Source organism: Aedes albopictus, chromosome 1 (assembly GCF_035046485.1).
Source record: "Aedes albopictus strain Foshan chromosome 1, AalbF5, whole genome shotgun sequence".
Taxonomy (NCBI): Eukaryota; Metazoa; Arthropoda; class Insecta; order Diptera; family Culicidae; genus Aedes; species Aedes albopictus.
This window is the reverse complement of record NC_085136.1, coordinates 217,305,039-217,321,358: the sequence shown is the minus strand read 5'-3', so window position 1 is coordinate 217,321,358 and position 16,320 is coordinate 217,305,039. Positions and strand designations below refer to the sequence as shown.

At 42.3% G+C, this 16,320-nt stretch overlaps 1 protein-coding gene across 1 annotated transcript; it reads right to left on the bottom strand.

The window, feature by feature from the left end:
- Positions 1 to 4,002: 4,002 nt before the first annotated feature.
- On the bottom strand, positions 4,003 to 16,294 carry LOC109621583 (exosome complex component 10). The gene is made up of 4 exons (XM_029851782.2): positions 16,027 to 16,294; positions 6,280 to 7,275; positions 5,237 to 6,121; positions 4,003 to 4,918 (listed from the first exon to the last, which is right to left on the bottom strand). The coding sequence occupies exons 1-4, from the start codon at positions 16,156 to 16,158 to the stop codon at positions 4,079 to 4,081; spliced, it is 2,853 nt and encodes a 950-aa protein (XP_029707642.2). The 5' UTR covers positions 16,159 to 16,294; the 3' UTR covers positions 4,003 to 4,078.
- Between the last annotated feature and the right edge of the window lie 26 nt (positions 16,295 to 16,320).

Genomic DNA, 16,320 nt, shown 5'->3' with positions numbered 1-16,320 from the left:
AAATAATTACTAATTTGCTTTCCAGGATCAATACAGGTAAATTTTTGTTATTTACATCGACATACATGATCAATTGTATATCCACACATATATTTTCAACCATATAAAACTAAACAAATCGGAGCGTTTGGTACGGTATGTCCACGCATCCTTCCTCCCCTGAGATTCTAGAAGTGCTTCGATTTTGAAGATTTATTACTAAAATCTAGACAGTTCTAGAATCATCTTTGCGGTAAACACAACGCAGTAGGCCTGGCCGCTTTGATGCTTGTGTCATATTTTTGATATGCTGCAAGTATCAATACTGACAATAAAAATTTTTGGGCCTAATCTAACCCAAATATTTTCCAGGATGCTTTCTCGTACTGGCTGCGTCTGTGTTCAGGGGGGCAGCGAAAGCCAAAATCCCCGTAGCTCACAACAAAAACACGTCCAAAATTGTTTGTGCTGTAAATCGATGCATTACACAATTGCATTACTGATTTATTTGCTATCTTCGCGTTGTCGTGTAATTTCGAACGATTGCACGCTAAAATTTTGATAACCTTTTGCTAGTTTTACACGTTTTACTTAAGTAATAACTTATGGTAATGACTAATTCGCAAATGTCGTTCACATCCCAGATCTGTCAGAGTGCCCAAAAGTGTCAATTTCCCAAACATGTCAAATTCATGTGGACTACGGCTCATCTATTCGTGGTTGACGTCCGCGCTGCCCCGCTGTCTGTGTTAGATTAGATTAGATTAGATTAGCGTTGCATTGACTGCGCTTAAAAACTGCAACTAATTTTTAAATGATTCAAGACTACATTTTAACAAACTTTCATTAGATTCGTACCACTTATAAATAACTATAAGCTGGCTTCGAGACTTAGCTGAAATGCCGAAATATTTCAGAGTTGCGATTTTGAATGTTACCAGAACGGATTGTTCTTTTTGTTTATTTATCATTTACTAGCTGTCCCGGCAAACGTCGTTCTGCCTGCCTACTGTGTTTTTTGACATGCAGCTCCATAGGGACGTCCCCGGCGAAGTCATCTGTATGGGAGCCCCCCGTTCCAGAGACCGGAGAGATCCCGCACCAAGCTAAGAACCTTCCCCGGCCCCAAAAATACCCACATACAAAATTTCACACCGATCGGTCCAGTAGTTTTCGAATCCATAGCGGTCACACAGACAGACAGACAGACAGACAGACAGACAGACAGACAGACAGAAATTCATTTTTATATATATAGATTTTTTTTGATTTCTTAATAAATTTAACGAGTTTTCAAATAATCGTTCAAAAATTTCGATTCGTCTTAAAGTACTGCGCGGGCCGCATCTTGAGGCTTGGAGGGCCGCATGCGGCCCGCGGGCCGCAGGATGAGCACCACTGGATTAGGGTGTTGGTGTAGACTTGACGATATCAATGCTATTCAGATGCAAAATAATTTTAAGGCTCAATAGTGAATCGCATACCTTCCAAAACCAAAAAACAATAATTCACAAAATACCAAGCAAGTCATAGAAAGAAAAAGTGCCCGATTGTTTATTTTGTCAATTATAACTGTGGTACTCTCCAGCTTGACAGATCATGTAATAATAATGTTCATCAATGGCACGGCCTACTAGGTGGTACACGAAACTACCACATCTCCTTTTGTTTAAAGAAAATTGCATTTTTTTCCTACTTCAAATAAGTAAAATATTAAATCATTAATTTTGCACTTGTATTGCAATCAATAAAGTATCAAATAGAATTTTGTGTTATCTCTAGTAGAAATCATTACAAAAATACCTTCAAAATTATTTTTAGTGGTACTGCGCGAATTATTTTATTTACATTGTTTTTTAAGTTTTGTCAATAGGAACAAACAGTTCATTTCTTTTTAAAAAAATTGGAATCATGCTTTTTGTTAAATCATACATGTGAATATTGGACCGTTCTGTGTTATTGTATCTCTTCTTTTGAATCGAATCTTATTTGCAACCTTGATCCCTCTTTTTGAGTATATCTTCAGGTCTATATTGGCTAGTTTATTATCAGCCGCTTTGGCATCTCCCTTCTTTGAAGCGAGACATTATTGCCAGCCCCGGCCGGAATTTCATCCGCCGCTTTGGCATCTCCCTTCTCTAAGGCGAGACATTATTGCCAGCACCGGCCAGATTTTCATCTGCCGCTTTGGCGTCCCCCTTCTCTGAGGCGAGACATTATTGCCAGCACCGGCCAGATTTTCATCTGCCGCTTTGGCGTCCCCCTTCTTTGAGGCGAGACATTATTGCCAGCACCGGCCAGATTTTCATCTGCCGCTTTGGCGTCCCCCTTCTCTGAGGCGAGACATTATTGCCGTCTACGACCGGATTTTCATCCGCCGTTTCGGCATCTCCCTCTTTCGAGGCGAGATTTTCCGACTTCCCTCATGTCTGATCCGATCAGATGCTATCCGTCGGAAAACTGACTATAATTACCTCAAGTTCCGGCTATCCCAGTTTCATTCAGCGTTCTTGTCCTTCTTTTGTTTGTCCTCGTTCTCGAAATATCCAATTGAAAATAATGCCATCAAATTTCCGCTGATCCTTTTCCTTCTCGTATCCGTCCATTACGTTACAAAATGAGTCGTAGTAGATTTCACTCGGCCACAATCTGCTTTTGCTTATTAAATGGGTTCTTCCTCGTCGCCACTGTGGTACTCTCCAGCTTGACAGATCATGTAATAATAATGTTCATCAATGGCACGGCCTACTAGGTGGTACACGAAACTACCACAATAACAAACGGAAACTTCTACCCTCTCCGACTCGCCAGTCACCCCGGAAAAATGTGCCTTCAGTTCTGGAAAATATATTATCCCCAAAGAAGCCTTTAATCGAATTGTCCGCGTGGTCTTGTAGTACCCCTGCTAGGTAAGAATCAATCATTGCCATACATATTAAATGCTAGACATGACCCCATGGATAGCATTTGCATATGTAAAAGCTTTGCTGATGTGACTTTCCTATTAGGCAATTCTCTCATCTCATGTTTGTCTTCAAAACCTTATCAAGCTTAGAAAATTGAAGTTGATAAACAATACATTACAAGGTTCGAATTCCCATAGAATGAGATCATTCATTCGCACTACAACACCATAGGAGATAATACCACATTGGCTGATTACAGTACAAATGTGAAAAATCTCCCTTTTCCCTCTATCCGCAACCCGGGGACGCGCCCTGTTGGATTTCGAAAGCCTCGGAGAATATTACAAACTTTCAATGGCATTCCCATAAACTAACCCACATTGCCCATTCAGGGGTCTGACTGGGCCTATTACCCTCCCTCAGTTTGTAATATTCTCTCCAACTTGGAATTATATTCAGTATAACTATATCATATGACTTGAAGATCTGATTCTTACAGTATTGTTTGCCATTGATTATACATTCAGCTATTCCAATCATTACTGCAAAGGCCATCGACCACATGCCTGAAATCAAAGCTTCCTGGAAGATATAATCCAAGCCCAGGGATTGCAGTAATCCCGCGCACTGTACAGCGGTTAAGCACGAAAAGCTTACACCAAGGCTTACACACACACGACCCGAGGTCACGCGACTCTACGACTACAATGACACAGATAGGGAAAACGGTCGGTCAGGGAATATATTTTCCTGCAGAGCAGTGGAGCTGTCAGCTGTAAGACGAACCCGGAATAGATGTCCGGGAGATACATACGGAAGTCAACTATTTCGTCTCGAGCGTACTCTAGAGCTTTTGCAGTCAATTGAATGCTGTTGTGAATAAGATTCCAGAAGGTAATATCAAGATCTTCATGAGCAACTCCAACGCGAAGGTAGATTCCGACGACGCGGACTATGCGCACCTCATGGGACACCATAATCTCGGAGGAATAATTAAAAACGAAAAGCTGTTTGCAAACTTGAGAAAAGAACTGCTGACTATTTAGCACAGCTCGACGGAGAGAACTTGCCTTGTTGATTTCTCATTGTATCTATTTCATCAACAACGTGTTACAAATGGTCAATAAATGTTACTTATTTATTTAAGATTTTAAATTACCAAAATTATCTTTTTTTCGATCATACAGATTCCCTTACTTCTTCTTCTGTAAATTATTGCTGCTAAAGTTGAACATCTTTTGACTCTGTTTGATACCTTTCGCTATTCTACTGTTGGGATGCAGAGCTTTTTTCATAGTGGAGCCCTCACCCTCCGCAGAACCTTCCCCAGTACCCTGCTGACTTTGTTTACGTGCAAAAAACTTACCACCTTTGCCCTTCACCGGTAACGGTTTGGAACCTCCCTGGAAGCGAGTGTAATCTACCTGGCCATAATCGAACGGAACCGGCTTGTTCGAGTTCTGTTTGAATTCTTTCTGGCCTGATTTGCCCTGTTTCTTGAATTTCTTCTTTTTGTTCTTACTCTTTTTCCCACCGTTGGCGAAACTATTGTTTTGGCTACTTGGGCCGGAAACGTTCCGTTCGTCATCAACGTCATCATCATCCTCACTGGCTGCATCTTTATCGACGTTGTTTCGCTCGTTTTGTTGTTTAATTTGCATCGGGAACTCTCCTTTCGAGAGACGATCGGTCTTTTCCTTCTTCTTCGGCGGTTCAAAGTTGCTGAAACGGATTTTATCCGCCGACTCGGTCTGCACTAGCTTTCGTTTGGCTTCCCACTCTTCCTGTCTTTTTTGAGCCTTCAACGGTAGCTTGGAATCCGTGGTGGGTTCTGGCTTCACCGATGTGCGCTCGATGGCCTGGTCTGGTTCTTTTTTGACCATTGGCGAAGGTTTCGCCTCTTCCTCGGGTTCATCCTCATTTTGATACCGATTACGGCAAGTTTCCAGATGCCTTTCGTAGGGAGTGTTGAACTTACGATCCTGGTAGGATAGATACACGGAACCGTTGAGGCTCTGGTTGGCGTCCAATTGCTGCAAAGAATATGGATCAGTTGGAGTTGGAACTACCAATATTTTATCGGAGATTGTTGCTTCTTTCAATCATATGCTTTTCTTTCGAGTTAAACCACAGATAAGTTCTACCGATGTAGAGAACAGTGGCATGATCACTTAAAGTCTTCATTGCTTTTTCGATCAAATGGCATTTAGCCAAATGGCCCGGAACCGCAATGATATCCCCCAAGAATTAAAATATGCATGTTAAAATCGGTCATTAAAACAAATTGAATAACCTAAACATCTGGTACCTAGTATTCCGTGGAATTCCATTGACTTATGAATTCGCCTTACCTTGGTTTGATAGTGCATTTCGATGAAATTCACCATCTTGGAATCCTCCGACATGCTACCATCCAGTATCAACCTGCCCTTCTCGTCTAAAGTTCTCGTTTTGGATTCCTCAAACACTCCCGCGTCCGGCTGGTCCTTCAGCATGCCGCCTAACACTTCCTCACACACTCCAATTTTGCTGGAGGAGTCGAGCAGAGTCGGCAGATTGGTTTCCAGGTGGACTCCCTGGCTTGAATCGTGGGGGCAAAACAAGGGATTGTTCAAATCGAACGTCGACTGCATCTTGTGGCGTGTGTCCTTCTGGTGTTCGATGGTCGCAGAAACGGATTTGTTCAGCGATATCTCCCGCGCCTTCAAGATGATTTGATGGAGCGTGTGCAGATGTTGCCGAACCAACGAAGGAACTGGCGTGCAACAAGCGATAATTCCTTGCATCTCCCGGGGCAACTTGGAGGCAATGTCCAGGGCCATGTGCTGCGGGAGAACATATCCGGGCGATTCGTCTTCCTGGCGGGCAATTTTGTCCCGCCAGTAGAGAATCTCCCGGAAGGCGTACATCTGCCGCTGGTCGAACACATGCTTCGATCGGCGGTAGATGTTCATGATGGCATCTTCGTTGATCAGCGGTTTCACGTAACGCTGCTTACACAGGAAGGTAGATCTGTTGTAAACCGTTGGCAGGAAGCTGGCCCCTTTTTCGATGAGCTCGTTTCGCATCCGGTCGTAGATGTACAATAGGTAGTGGGTGTCCTTGCGGGCGTACTCGATGAAATTGTGCGGCATGGGACGAATGCGCCAATCTGCCAGTTGGTATGCCTTATCGGTTTCGATGTTGCAATAGTGCTTCAACAGGAACTGCAGGCCGATACGGGAGAACTCCAAGACCTATTTGAAGAGAAGTAACAAAAATAATAAATGTTATACATGTTACGGCGTGCGGTTCAAACGGTTTGTTACCGAATTGCTCAAGAATGAACAGAAATGTTCTGCTATTTTGCTATTATCAACAAGAATGAACAGAAATGTTATAGAAATAAACTAACCTTCGCCGCTTCTCCGGTGTCAAACATATTCACTATGTACAACGACAAGTCCCGCTGGAGCCATTCGATATCGCTAATGGATCCGTGCAGAACTTTGACCACTTTTGGATTCGTGAATACCTCGTTCAGGACGTGCAACTCTTCCCGAAGAGCCAGCGCATCGATGATGTAGTCTTTGCTTCTGGTGGAAATTTGCATCAGACAAGTGAAGCCTTGGTATGTCCGATAGGAGTGATGTTCCAAGTCGATGGCGAGCTCGCTGGCTGCTTTGAGTTCTTTGAGAAGACCGGGTAGTTGATCTTCCCTGTCGATGATGCCCAGTGGCGTGCTTTCTAGCTCCAGCGGCTCTTGAGGTTCAACCGTCTTCAGGGCTCCCTTCGTGGGCTCGAATCTATCGAGCTCGAACTCGTACGGATGCAGATAGCTGACGATATTTCCTGCTTCGTCATACTCCGGAAGAACTGCCAGCGGTTTTAAGGAATTTGGCTTCTCCTTGATTTTTGGTACGAACGGATTAAGTGCAGCGTTGTCTACGGGAACCTTAAAATTGACCTGCGGCCGTTGTATGTTCGTCCCCGTAACGAGTGTAGCTTTAACCATTGAAGCAGGAGCTGCCGTCTTTTTACTACTGGCGTTGTTCCAACTGCCGCTGAGACGCTCTCGGGGTTGCGCTGGAAGTTGTATTTCACTCTGCACCAATACCGTTTCGTGCTTTTTCTTGATACCGGCTACCTCATCCAGGTTGGAGTTTATCCGCTCCAGCATAGAATCGTTGAACTCCTGCAGGAGTTCGAACTTTTCCTCCCGATCGCGCACGACAATATTTCCCTTGACTTCGTGCAGTTTCAGCACGTCGGAAATCATGTGAAGCACTTTGTTGGCCTGGGCGTCCATTATCCGGACGAACGAGGGATGGGTGTCGTACAAATCTCTGGAATTGCCCGACGGTAGGGCCAGTACAGATTTCATGCCATCGAGGAGCAATTTTTGGCCGCCCTGGGGAAGAAAAAAAAAGAAGTACTATGATATTAATTGGCGATTTTCATCAAGATTGACCAAAATGAATGGTATGTTCCGTTTTTGTCAACACTGAAAGCATTCTGGAAAAACTTGTAATTAGAAGACACAAAATTATGTTAATTGACAAATTGAGAGATGAAATTAGTGAAAAAATCGCGTTCTGATGGGATTCGAACCCACGACTCCGTATTCGCTAGACCGGTACTTTAACCAACTAAGTTAGTGGGCACAAACAGGAGTGTGTTGTGGATTGCCATCTAAGCCGAAAGAGAGATGAGTTTGTGAAATAGGATTGTTCACAGTGCGGCTTCGGGGTCAGTTTGGCTTTCTATTCCGCAGAATCATTACTTGTTCTGTGGCTTAGTTGGTAGAAGCACCCAGTCTTATAGTCGCAACAATCCAGTGACCTACTGCCATCATAAAGGAGTAGCACCCGTGTTGGACAAGAATAAACTTCAAACGTTTTAACCGCAACAATTTTAATATTGGGTGCACCCGTCAGCCTCGCGGTCGTAGTGTGGCGCTGATTTCATCGGGTGCAGTGTTTCCGCAAGCCCAGCTGCTATTACTTTGAACAAATTAGAGTGCTCTAAGCAGGTTATCCTACGGCCGAGAATAATCTTGCATGGAATAATGGAATATGACCTCGGTCCTACACTGAGGCAAAAAATTCTTAAGAAATTCATTACAGCGGTCTTATGAAAAATCTCATAAGAAGGCTCTTATGAAAATCATAAGATATCTTATGAAACGTTGGTCCCGAAAAACCATACTTATTATTGCACTCCAACCATTCCACCTTTCAAAGCGTCGGATGAAGGCGTGAGTAAAGCATGCGTTCTCCGATCTCGACGTCCCTGGTTCGACTCCAGGTTGCGATTTTGTTTTATATTGTGCAAAAATATTTTATAAGATGTCTTATAAAATGATACCATAAGAATTTCTTGTAATCAGATCAAAGTTTGTAATCAGATCAAGATGTAATGATTAACAGAGGTAGTTGGGGGCATTAGTATACGGCGCGAGAGGTGAAATTCGTAGACCGTCGTAAGACTAACTAAAGCGAAAGCATTTCCCATGGATGCTTTCATTAACCAAGAAAGAAAGTTAGAGGATCGAAGGAGAAGTTGGTCATTCAGCTTTTTGTTGCGCTGCGAGTCCATGCAGCGATCGCTTAGAGCTTCCCGACGAGGTTCGGAGGTGTATAACTCCTTCTGGTAGACGTCTGCTTCATGATCACCGTATAGACATGCGGTTTTCACATCGAGTTGATGAACGTGCATCCTAGGTGGGCTGCTACAGCAAGAACGGTTCATATTGTGGCCAACTTCTATTCCGGGGAATATGTTTCGTTGTAATCGAATCCGGGCATCTTCGCCAAGCTCGTCCGGCTTGATTTGGAAAACCCATTTCGATTTGAGCGGAACCAGACCAGCATGACATTTCACTAATTGCCAAACATAGTTGTCCGTTGGCGCCTGCAGTTTCTCACCAACCGCTTGTTGCCAAAGGGTTTCATCGGTTCATTCAGCAATATTCTTGTACGAATTAGGGACATCCAAGATCGAACTCTCAGTCTCATCTCGTCCCACGTAATCGTCGTAAATGTCGGCTTATGACCAGTTCACATTACCGCAGGAGTCTTCCAGCCAGTCACAAAACATCGTTTTCTTAAGGAGAAACTTCAAAGAGTACCAATATGGCTGCCACAATGGCCGACTGGGACACCTACTCACGTTTTCAAGAGCACAAATCTTAAAAATTCTTTAACAAATGCGATCGATTTGGAAAAGCCGCCTCCTTTTGCAAGTGAGCAAAGCCAGGATAATCAAGTACGGCTTTATTCGACGCTTCGTTCGTCAGATTTGTGCCTCTAAAGTTTGTATGCATAATTGCAATGGGATTTCTTGATGTTTCACCTTAAAGCTTTGCTCCGGCCAGCTTCAATGGGGCACGTTCGGTGTAGTACTAGATTTGTAGTAATGAGCTGAATTTTAGTATGGTGAGAAGGTCATTTCTCCGTTTCTGCAATGAAATGGTGCAAAAAGCGTGGGTATTATGATTCCTTGCCTAATTTGATGCTGTTTGAGCAAAACTTTGGATAACTATGTTGTTTATGTTGCAAGAAATGGAGAAAACAACAACACTGTTGCCCAAAGTTTTGCTCAAACAGCATCAAATTAGGCAAGGAATCATAATACCCACGCTTTTTGCACCATTTCATTGCAGAAACGGAGAAATGACCTTCTCACCATACTAAAATTCAGCTCATTACTACAAATCTAGTACTTCACCGATCTGTCCTATGGGGCACGTTCGGTGTAGTACTAGATTTGTAGTAATGAACTGAATTTTAGTATGGTGAGAAGGTCAGTTCTCCGTTTCTGCAATGAAATGGTGCAAAAAGCGTGGGTATTATGATTCTTTGCCTAATTTGATGCTGTTTGAGCAAAACTTTGGGCAACAGTGTTGTTGTTTTCTCCATTTCTTGCAACATAAACAACATAGTTATCCAAAATTTTGCTCAAACAGCATCAAATTAGGCAAGGAAACATAATACCCACGCTTTTTGCACCATTTCATTGCAGAAACGGAGAACTGACCTTCTCACCATACTAAAATTCAGCTCATTACTACAAATCTAGTACTTCACCGATCTGTCCTATTGTCGCAGCAGTTCACTGGTGGGCTTTCACGGACGGACCTTCCATAACTTCGCACGAATGTCCCGTACAAGATCCAGCAGATCGTCATCAATGAATGAAATCAGCAAGTACGCCGCCTTACCGTCATCTTCCTGGAACTTCGTGAGCTCGTCTGCTTCTGTCGGAAGCTTGTTCTTGATGGCGTCAGCTCCCACAGATTGCAAATATTGTCGGGCCGCCACCAAACCGGACTTCGCACAATCAAGTCGCGACGCGACCCAACTCGCGACGTTTTTTTATCATGTCAAAAGTAGTGCGCATCCTCCCCGTTGTTGTCAGCAACACAGCGCACTAAATGCGAAACAGTTGCGACACTTGTGGACCAAGAAAATGGCAATTTTTGATTGAATGTCGGTCTTGAATCCAACCGGATGGACAATACATCTTTCCTTGAAAACGCGTTGTTAACCCTTTCCTTCCCACGACTTTGAACGACTATTTCTATTTGTGGGCTTCGTGGCCGTGCGGTTAGCGGCGTCAGTCGGCTAAGCGTTTCGTAAGCCTCGGAGTGCGGGTTCGATTCCCGCTCCAGTCGGGGAAAACTTTTCGTCAAACGGAAAATTCTCCATTGGGCCACTGGGTGTTATGTGTGTTGTCCGTTGTCTCGTGTATGTAATGTTCAGTCTGTGCAGCCTCTGGCTGAAGACGGTGTAGTGTCTTTTTAAAAAAGAGTTTCCGAAAAAAGTGCTTGAACAAAAGGTATTGGAAATTGGTTAAATTTTTCGAAATCAACGAAAAAAAATTTAGTTGTAAATCAATAGTATTTTGATTGTTTATCATTAGTTCTACCATTGAAACAAATAGTTGGGAGTTGAGTTTACCTAATGAGATTAAAATCATATTCTAAAAACTGTTCCACCATATTCATCTGATTCTTTTTGTCTCGAGTTCGTCGAAAATCGATGGTGCTCTAGAGTAACCATGGGAAGTAGAGGGTTAAAACCGGTGCCCGAGAACAGCGGCATCCCGTGGACCGAATGCTTGCGTGAGTCGCCAATAAACTCTTGATGAACTGATGAACTTGATGTGGTGTGTGCCAGAGAAGTTGTTATAACAACTTCTCTTTGTTATAACGAGCTAAGCGAGAGAGACGTTCTTCATTATGAATAACAACTGTGACCGAGTACGTTCGTAGTCAAGACAAGACTAAGCTTTATTATTTATCAGATATATGATCACAATCATACTCGAACACTAAAGAGTGTTCGGCAGTTATACCGAACAGGGATTGCCACTACAATCCTTCCCCCTTTAGTTGATAGTTCAATAACGTAGTTTTTGAGCTAGACATATAAGAATATTTAACATACATTTACAAATCGATCGAACATTATAAAATTCTAGATTAACACAATTCGAACACTGATAAATTTTCAGTTATGCTGTCCTGCAATCTTATTTCTTCACATTCCTCTTAGACGCTATCCAACATGAAATATTTGTGTTCTGCTGCAGCCTGTTTGTTGCACAGAATCCGTCATGGTAGCAGAAACTCCTACATCCAATCCGAGTACATCGTCTCCCGAACAAACAGCAACCAGCAGCGATTCCTTCTTCATGGTGCACGCTATGTCTGAACCAGCAGATTATAAAAATTGAATGTACATCGGGTTTCTCTTCACCAAACATCACTATTCAAGCTATATTTTCATTTGCAGAAGGTTTTAAAATATTCTATCGGTGAATTTTTTTCCATACATTTTGTATGGGAGAGAAATACGCCGAAATGAGAATTTCATGCAAATTTGTATGAGAAACAGCTAAAAAGATGAAAAAATCAAAATTTCCCCGATGAAATATTTTAAAACTTTCTGCATATGATAATATAGCATGAAATCTGACATTCTGTGGAAAGAAACCCGATGTACATTCAATTTTTATAATCTGCTAGTTCAGACATAGCGTGTGGTGTCTTCCTTCTTTTGCTTCCCGATTGGTAAGTTCTAAATAAGTGCACTTTTCCACAAATACTGTTGGTACGACCGGATAAAAATCCAGTACCAAAGAAGAAAATAAGCTTCGATGCACTTTACGCAGTTTACCCCTATTGATCAAACGGCAAAGGAGATTGAAACACAAAACAAAACTGCGGCGAGTAAACAAAACACAACTGGCTATAGGTCATCACACGGTATTGGTCACACAAAGGTCTCGCACAGGAAGCACATAACAAACGATCTCCGTCAGGGACACCGAGTCGATATTTAACACAACATCTTCTACTAAATGCGCTTGATGCAATTTCTTGAATTTCTAAAGCCTTCTAGCCAAAACACTAAATATTAAGCTGTCAAGATCCAAAACACGCACACAGCTTCAAATGCAGTATGAGCGCTTGCACGCTGACGTCATCACTGTCTCCTTCTCTTTCTTTCCTTTGGCGTCGGTCCATAAAGCCGTCCTTGCCCTACGGTCGTGAAACGTACAGCAAGTTGATGCTACATTTCACCTCGTCGACACTGTTATAACGAGCTAAGCGAGAGAGACGTGCTTCATTATGAATAACAACTGTGACCGAGTACGTTCGTAGTCAAGACAAGACTAAGCTTTATTATTTATCAGATATATGATCACAATCATACTCGAACACTAAAGAGTGTTCGGCAGTTATACCGAACCAAAGTATATAAATATGTACCAAGGTAAGAGATTCCCGCAAATGTCAAAAATGAGACTCACCAACACATCTGCGTTAGTTATGAAAAGTTGGTGTTTTTACACTAAAATGTCATTATTTCAGTAAAGTTTGTGAAGTGTTGTTATTTTGGATGTTTCTAAATGCTGAAAAAATATGTTTAGAACCAATTAAAAAAAAATTGTTACCGATTTTCAAATGGCGATATTTTCTGTTTTATTGCATGGAGGTCACATTTAATCCAGTCAGATGCAATTAAATATTAGCTTCTAAGATGGGAGTGCTTAATTTCTTAAGAAAGTTTGCTAAATAGTGATGTGCCCATACAAATCAGCGCAAACTTCATAACTATTTTTTGCTTTTTTCCTTTTCTCACTAATCCGTGAATATTAGCGAGAATCTCTTACCTTGGTATTAAGATACTTTGATACCGAACAGGGATTGCCACTACACTCTGGTGTGTGCGTGCATGGAAAAGTCTGCTGATTTATGACTTGATACGGTGATACCCCTCCAGGAGTTTTTTTTCGATTGATTGATTGATTGATTTGACTTTATTTAAAAGACTTTCAGCCCTTGGCTAGAGTTTTTTTTTCGGAATTCCAGTAATCTTTCACGATTTCCCCACAAATTTGCTCCAGGAGCCTCTTGTAGGATTCCCATGGTAGTTTTTGATGAGATTTTTCCGGGGGTTTGTTAAGGATTCCTTCAGAAGTTCCCTCTGGGGTTCTTCCAGGAATTTCTTTTGCGATTCCTAAAGAGGTTCCTTCAAGATCTCTTGCCAGGATTCCTCCAGGAAGTACTCCCGGGATTCTTCCAGAGATTATTTCCTGATTTGTTTGAGGAATACTTTTTGAGACTGTTGCGATTGTAGGAGGTGCTGGCGAAAGTTTTCAGAAGTTCCAGTTCCTGATTTGTTTTTTAAATTCCTTCCGAAATTTCTCTAGAAAATGATTCCGAGATCCCTCTAGGATTACTTATTCCAAGATTACCCAAGCAATTTTTCCTACGATTCTCCAGGAATTCCTTCCGTGGTTTCTCCACATTTTTTTTTTCTAGAATACCTTTAGGATTTCCTTCAGTGATTCCTTAGGAAGCTATATCTGAGATTCTTTTTGGGGTTCCTTCTGGTTACCTTTGGGATCCTTCCAGTCGTTGCATCTGAGATTCCTTCCAGGATTTCTTCTGAAATTCCTTCTGGGACATCAAGGGATTTCTCATGGAGTTTCGGGAAACCTCCATGAATTCCATCCGAGATTCTCCTAATAGTGTCTGATGAAAGCCAGAAGAAACTTGCTGGAGGATTTCCTCAAGGAAATCCTGTAGAAACATCATGAGGAAATCCACAAACAAAAACTGCAGGAGGAACTTCTCAAATATTCCCTAATAAACTTGTTTCCATTAGAAACATCTGAAAAAAATCCAGAATTAACCTTTAGGAATTCCAGAAGGATCTGCAGGAGTCCCAAACGAAGTTTGAAGAAATCCTGAAAAGAGTTCATGAAGAAATCCCGGAAGCAGTTTCTGAAATTCTAGAATAATTTCCCAGAAAGAGTTCCAAAAAATCCCGGAAAAAGTTCCCGAAGAAATCCACGGAGGAGTTCCTGAAGAAATTCCAGAAGCAACTCCTGGCAGAAGTCAGTAAAAAATCCCGGAGGAATCCCTGATGGAGCTCCCGAAAGAATCCTGGAGGAACTCCCGAAGAGGAAAACCATTGTAACATGTTTGGCCCCAAAAAAATGCAAGCTATCATCTTTACTCGTGAAAACTCGGTCACAACGCACCCCAACATCGTCTTCTGCATTGAGACAATCGCACCTATGGACAGAGTCATCAACCTCGGCCTCCATATGGATAAGCATCTCAAGTGGTGCAACCAGGTGAACGACGTGATCGCAAAGGTGTACGGGACACTGCGGACCTTTCGAAAGTTCTCTTCGGTACTACCTGCTGAAGCACGCCGTAAGCTAGTGCAAGCCGTAATAGGGCCCTATTTCACGTACTGTGATGTTGTCCATATCCCGGGACTAAGTGCAGCCTTGAAAGATCGGCTTCACCGTTGTTTTAAATCTGCAATTCGTTTCGTACACCGTCTGCGATCACGAGACACTACGGCGGCCGTAAGACACTGCGTATTTGGCCGAGACTTGCATGTCAACTATCGTTACCGAATCTGCTGCTATATGCGTGTAGGGAATAGAATGGATGCGAGTTGGAGTATATAAAAATGAAATATAATATGAACAGTTTTAGAGTGTAATAAAGCAGCCCTTGAGGGAACGAGAGGAAAGTTAAAAGGGGTAACATGGATTTCACGAATGTGTGAGTGAATTAATGTGCAGAACGAGAGAAAGGAAAATAGCCAAGTGAGTCAGTCTTATAACGCATGTTGTAGAATAAGGTTGTTTTGTATAGTTACGTTCAGGGTTACGTTGCGAGTTTCGCAAAACATGTTGAGTGATAGTTATCAGCCGAATTGAAATATCGGCTAAAAACAGAAGCATCTTCCGCGGGACACGACAATGCGTAAGGGATATCTTCTGGTGCATCCAGACTACATTCAGCAACACCTACAACATGGCCAGATGCATCGTAGCCGAACTCTCATCGTCCCACCACACTCAACTAACTGAGAAGGAGTGTACTAATTTATGGTGTCAGCATATGGAACAGCCTTCCTCTGGAGACCAAGATAAAGCCCACCTTTAACGCCTTCAAAAAATCTCTATAAATCTAAGATTTTCGCTAGCTAAATGTGCGATTTTTAAGATCTCAGTTAATTGTTCAAGTTCTAGTTTTAAAGTTAAGCTTTTCAATATCCTTCAGTTAAAACTCTATGGTTGTTTCCTTGTCCTTAATGATACTGTATTGTAATAGGATCCCGTAATTTCGAAAATAAACTATTAAACTACAAACCATTTCCCAGCAAAATCAAATGGGTCTGTTGGATACGCTAAACAAAGCCAGCAAGTGCCGTATAGGCCTTTTCAGTTGACAGGTCCGTGTATGCCACTGTTTACAACTGCCGAACAAAGGCGCAAACGCTAAACTGTCTTTTTCATAGAAGAACTTTCAAAGACCCGAAAAATCAGCTGATTTAAGACGTCAAATGAAAAGGCTAATTGAATTACGCTAAATCGGAATTTATTAGAATCTAGATAAGATTTTGTCTACAAGTGCAGGTTTGCGGGATTTGGTTTGGCAACCACTGGGGCATCAAACACTAGGAAAAACAGGAAAAAATTGACAAGGTAAAACCAATCGTACAATAAATAATTTATTGTAGAAAATATCTTGTAGGTTCTAAATGATTTGCTTTCCGGACTTCATCCAGACAAAGGTAATTAATCAACTTTCATACGGCCTAAAACCATCGCATCTACTTACGTCTGTGTATTTCCGAATCGGACTGGCATCGATCGGCGGAACGGGCCGAGAGCCGGCATTTTCGGGCGTTGAAGGCACTGATCGCGACCCGCTGGGACCTTTCCCCGGTGTATCGGATTTTCGCACACTCATTTTCACCGGTTGATAAAATTATCAACCACCGAGAAGCGCTGCTTTTCACAGAATTTTATGAAAATTTCTTCCGAAAAAACTTGCTGCCGCGACGAAACGTGTGAACGCGAGACGTAAAAACAAAAGCACACTTCGATCGTCCGCGAGCGAAACTGACAGTTC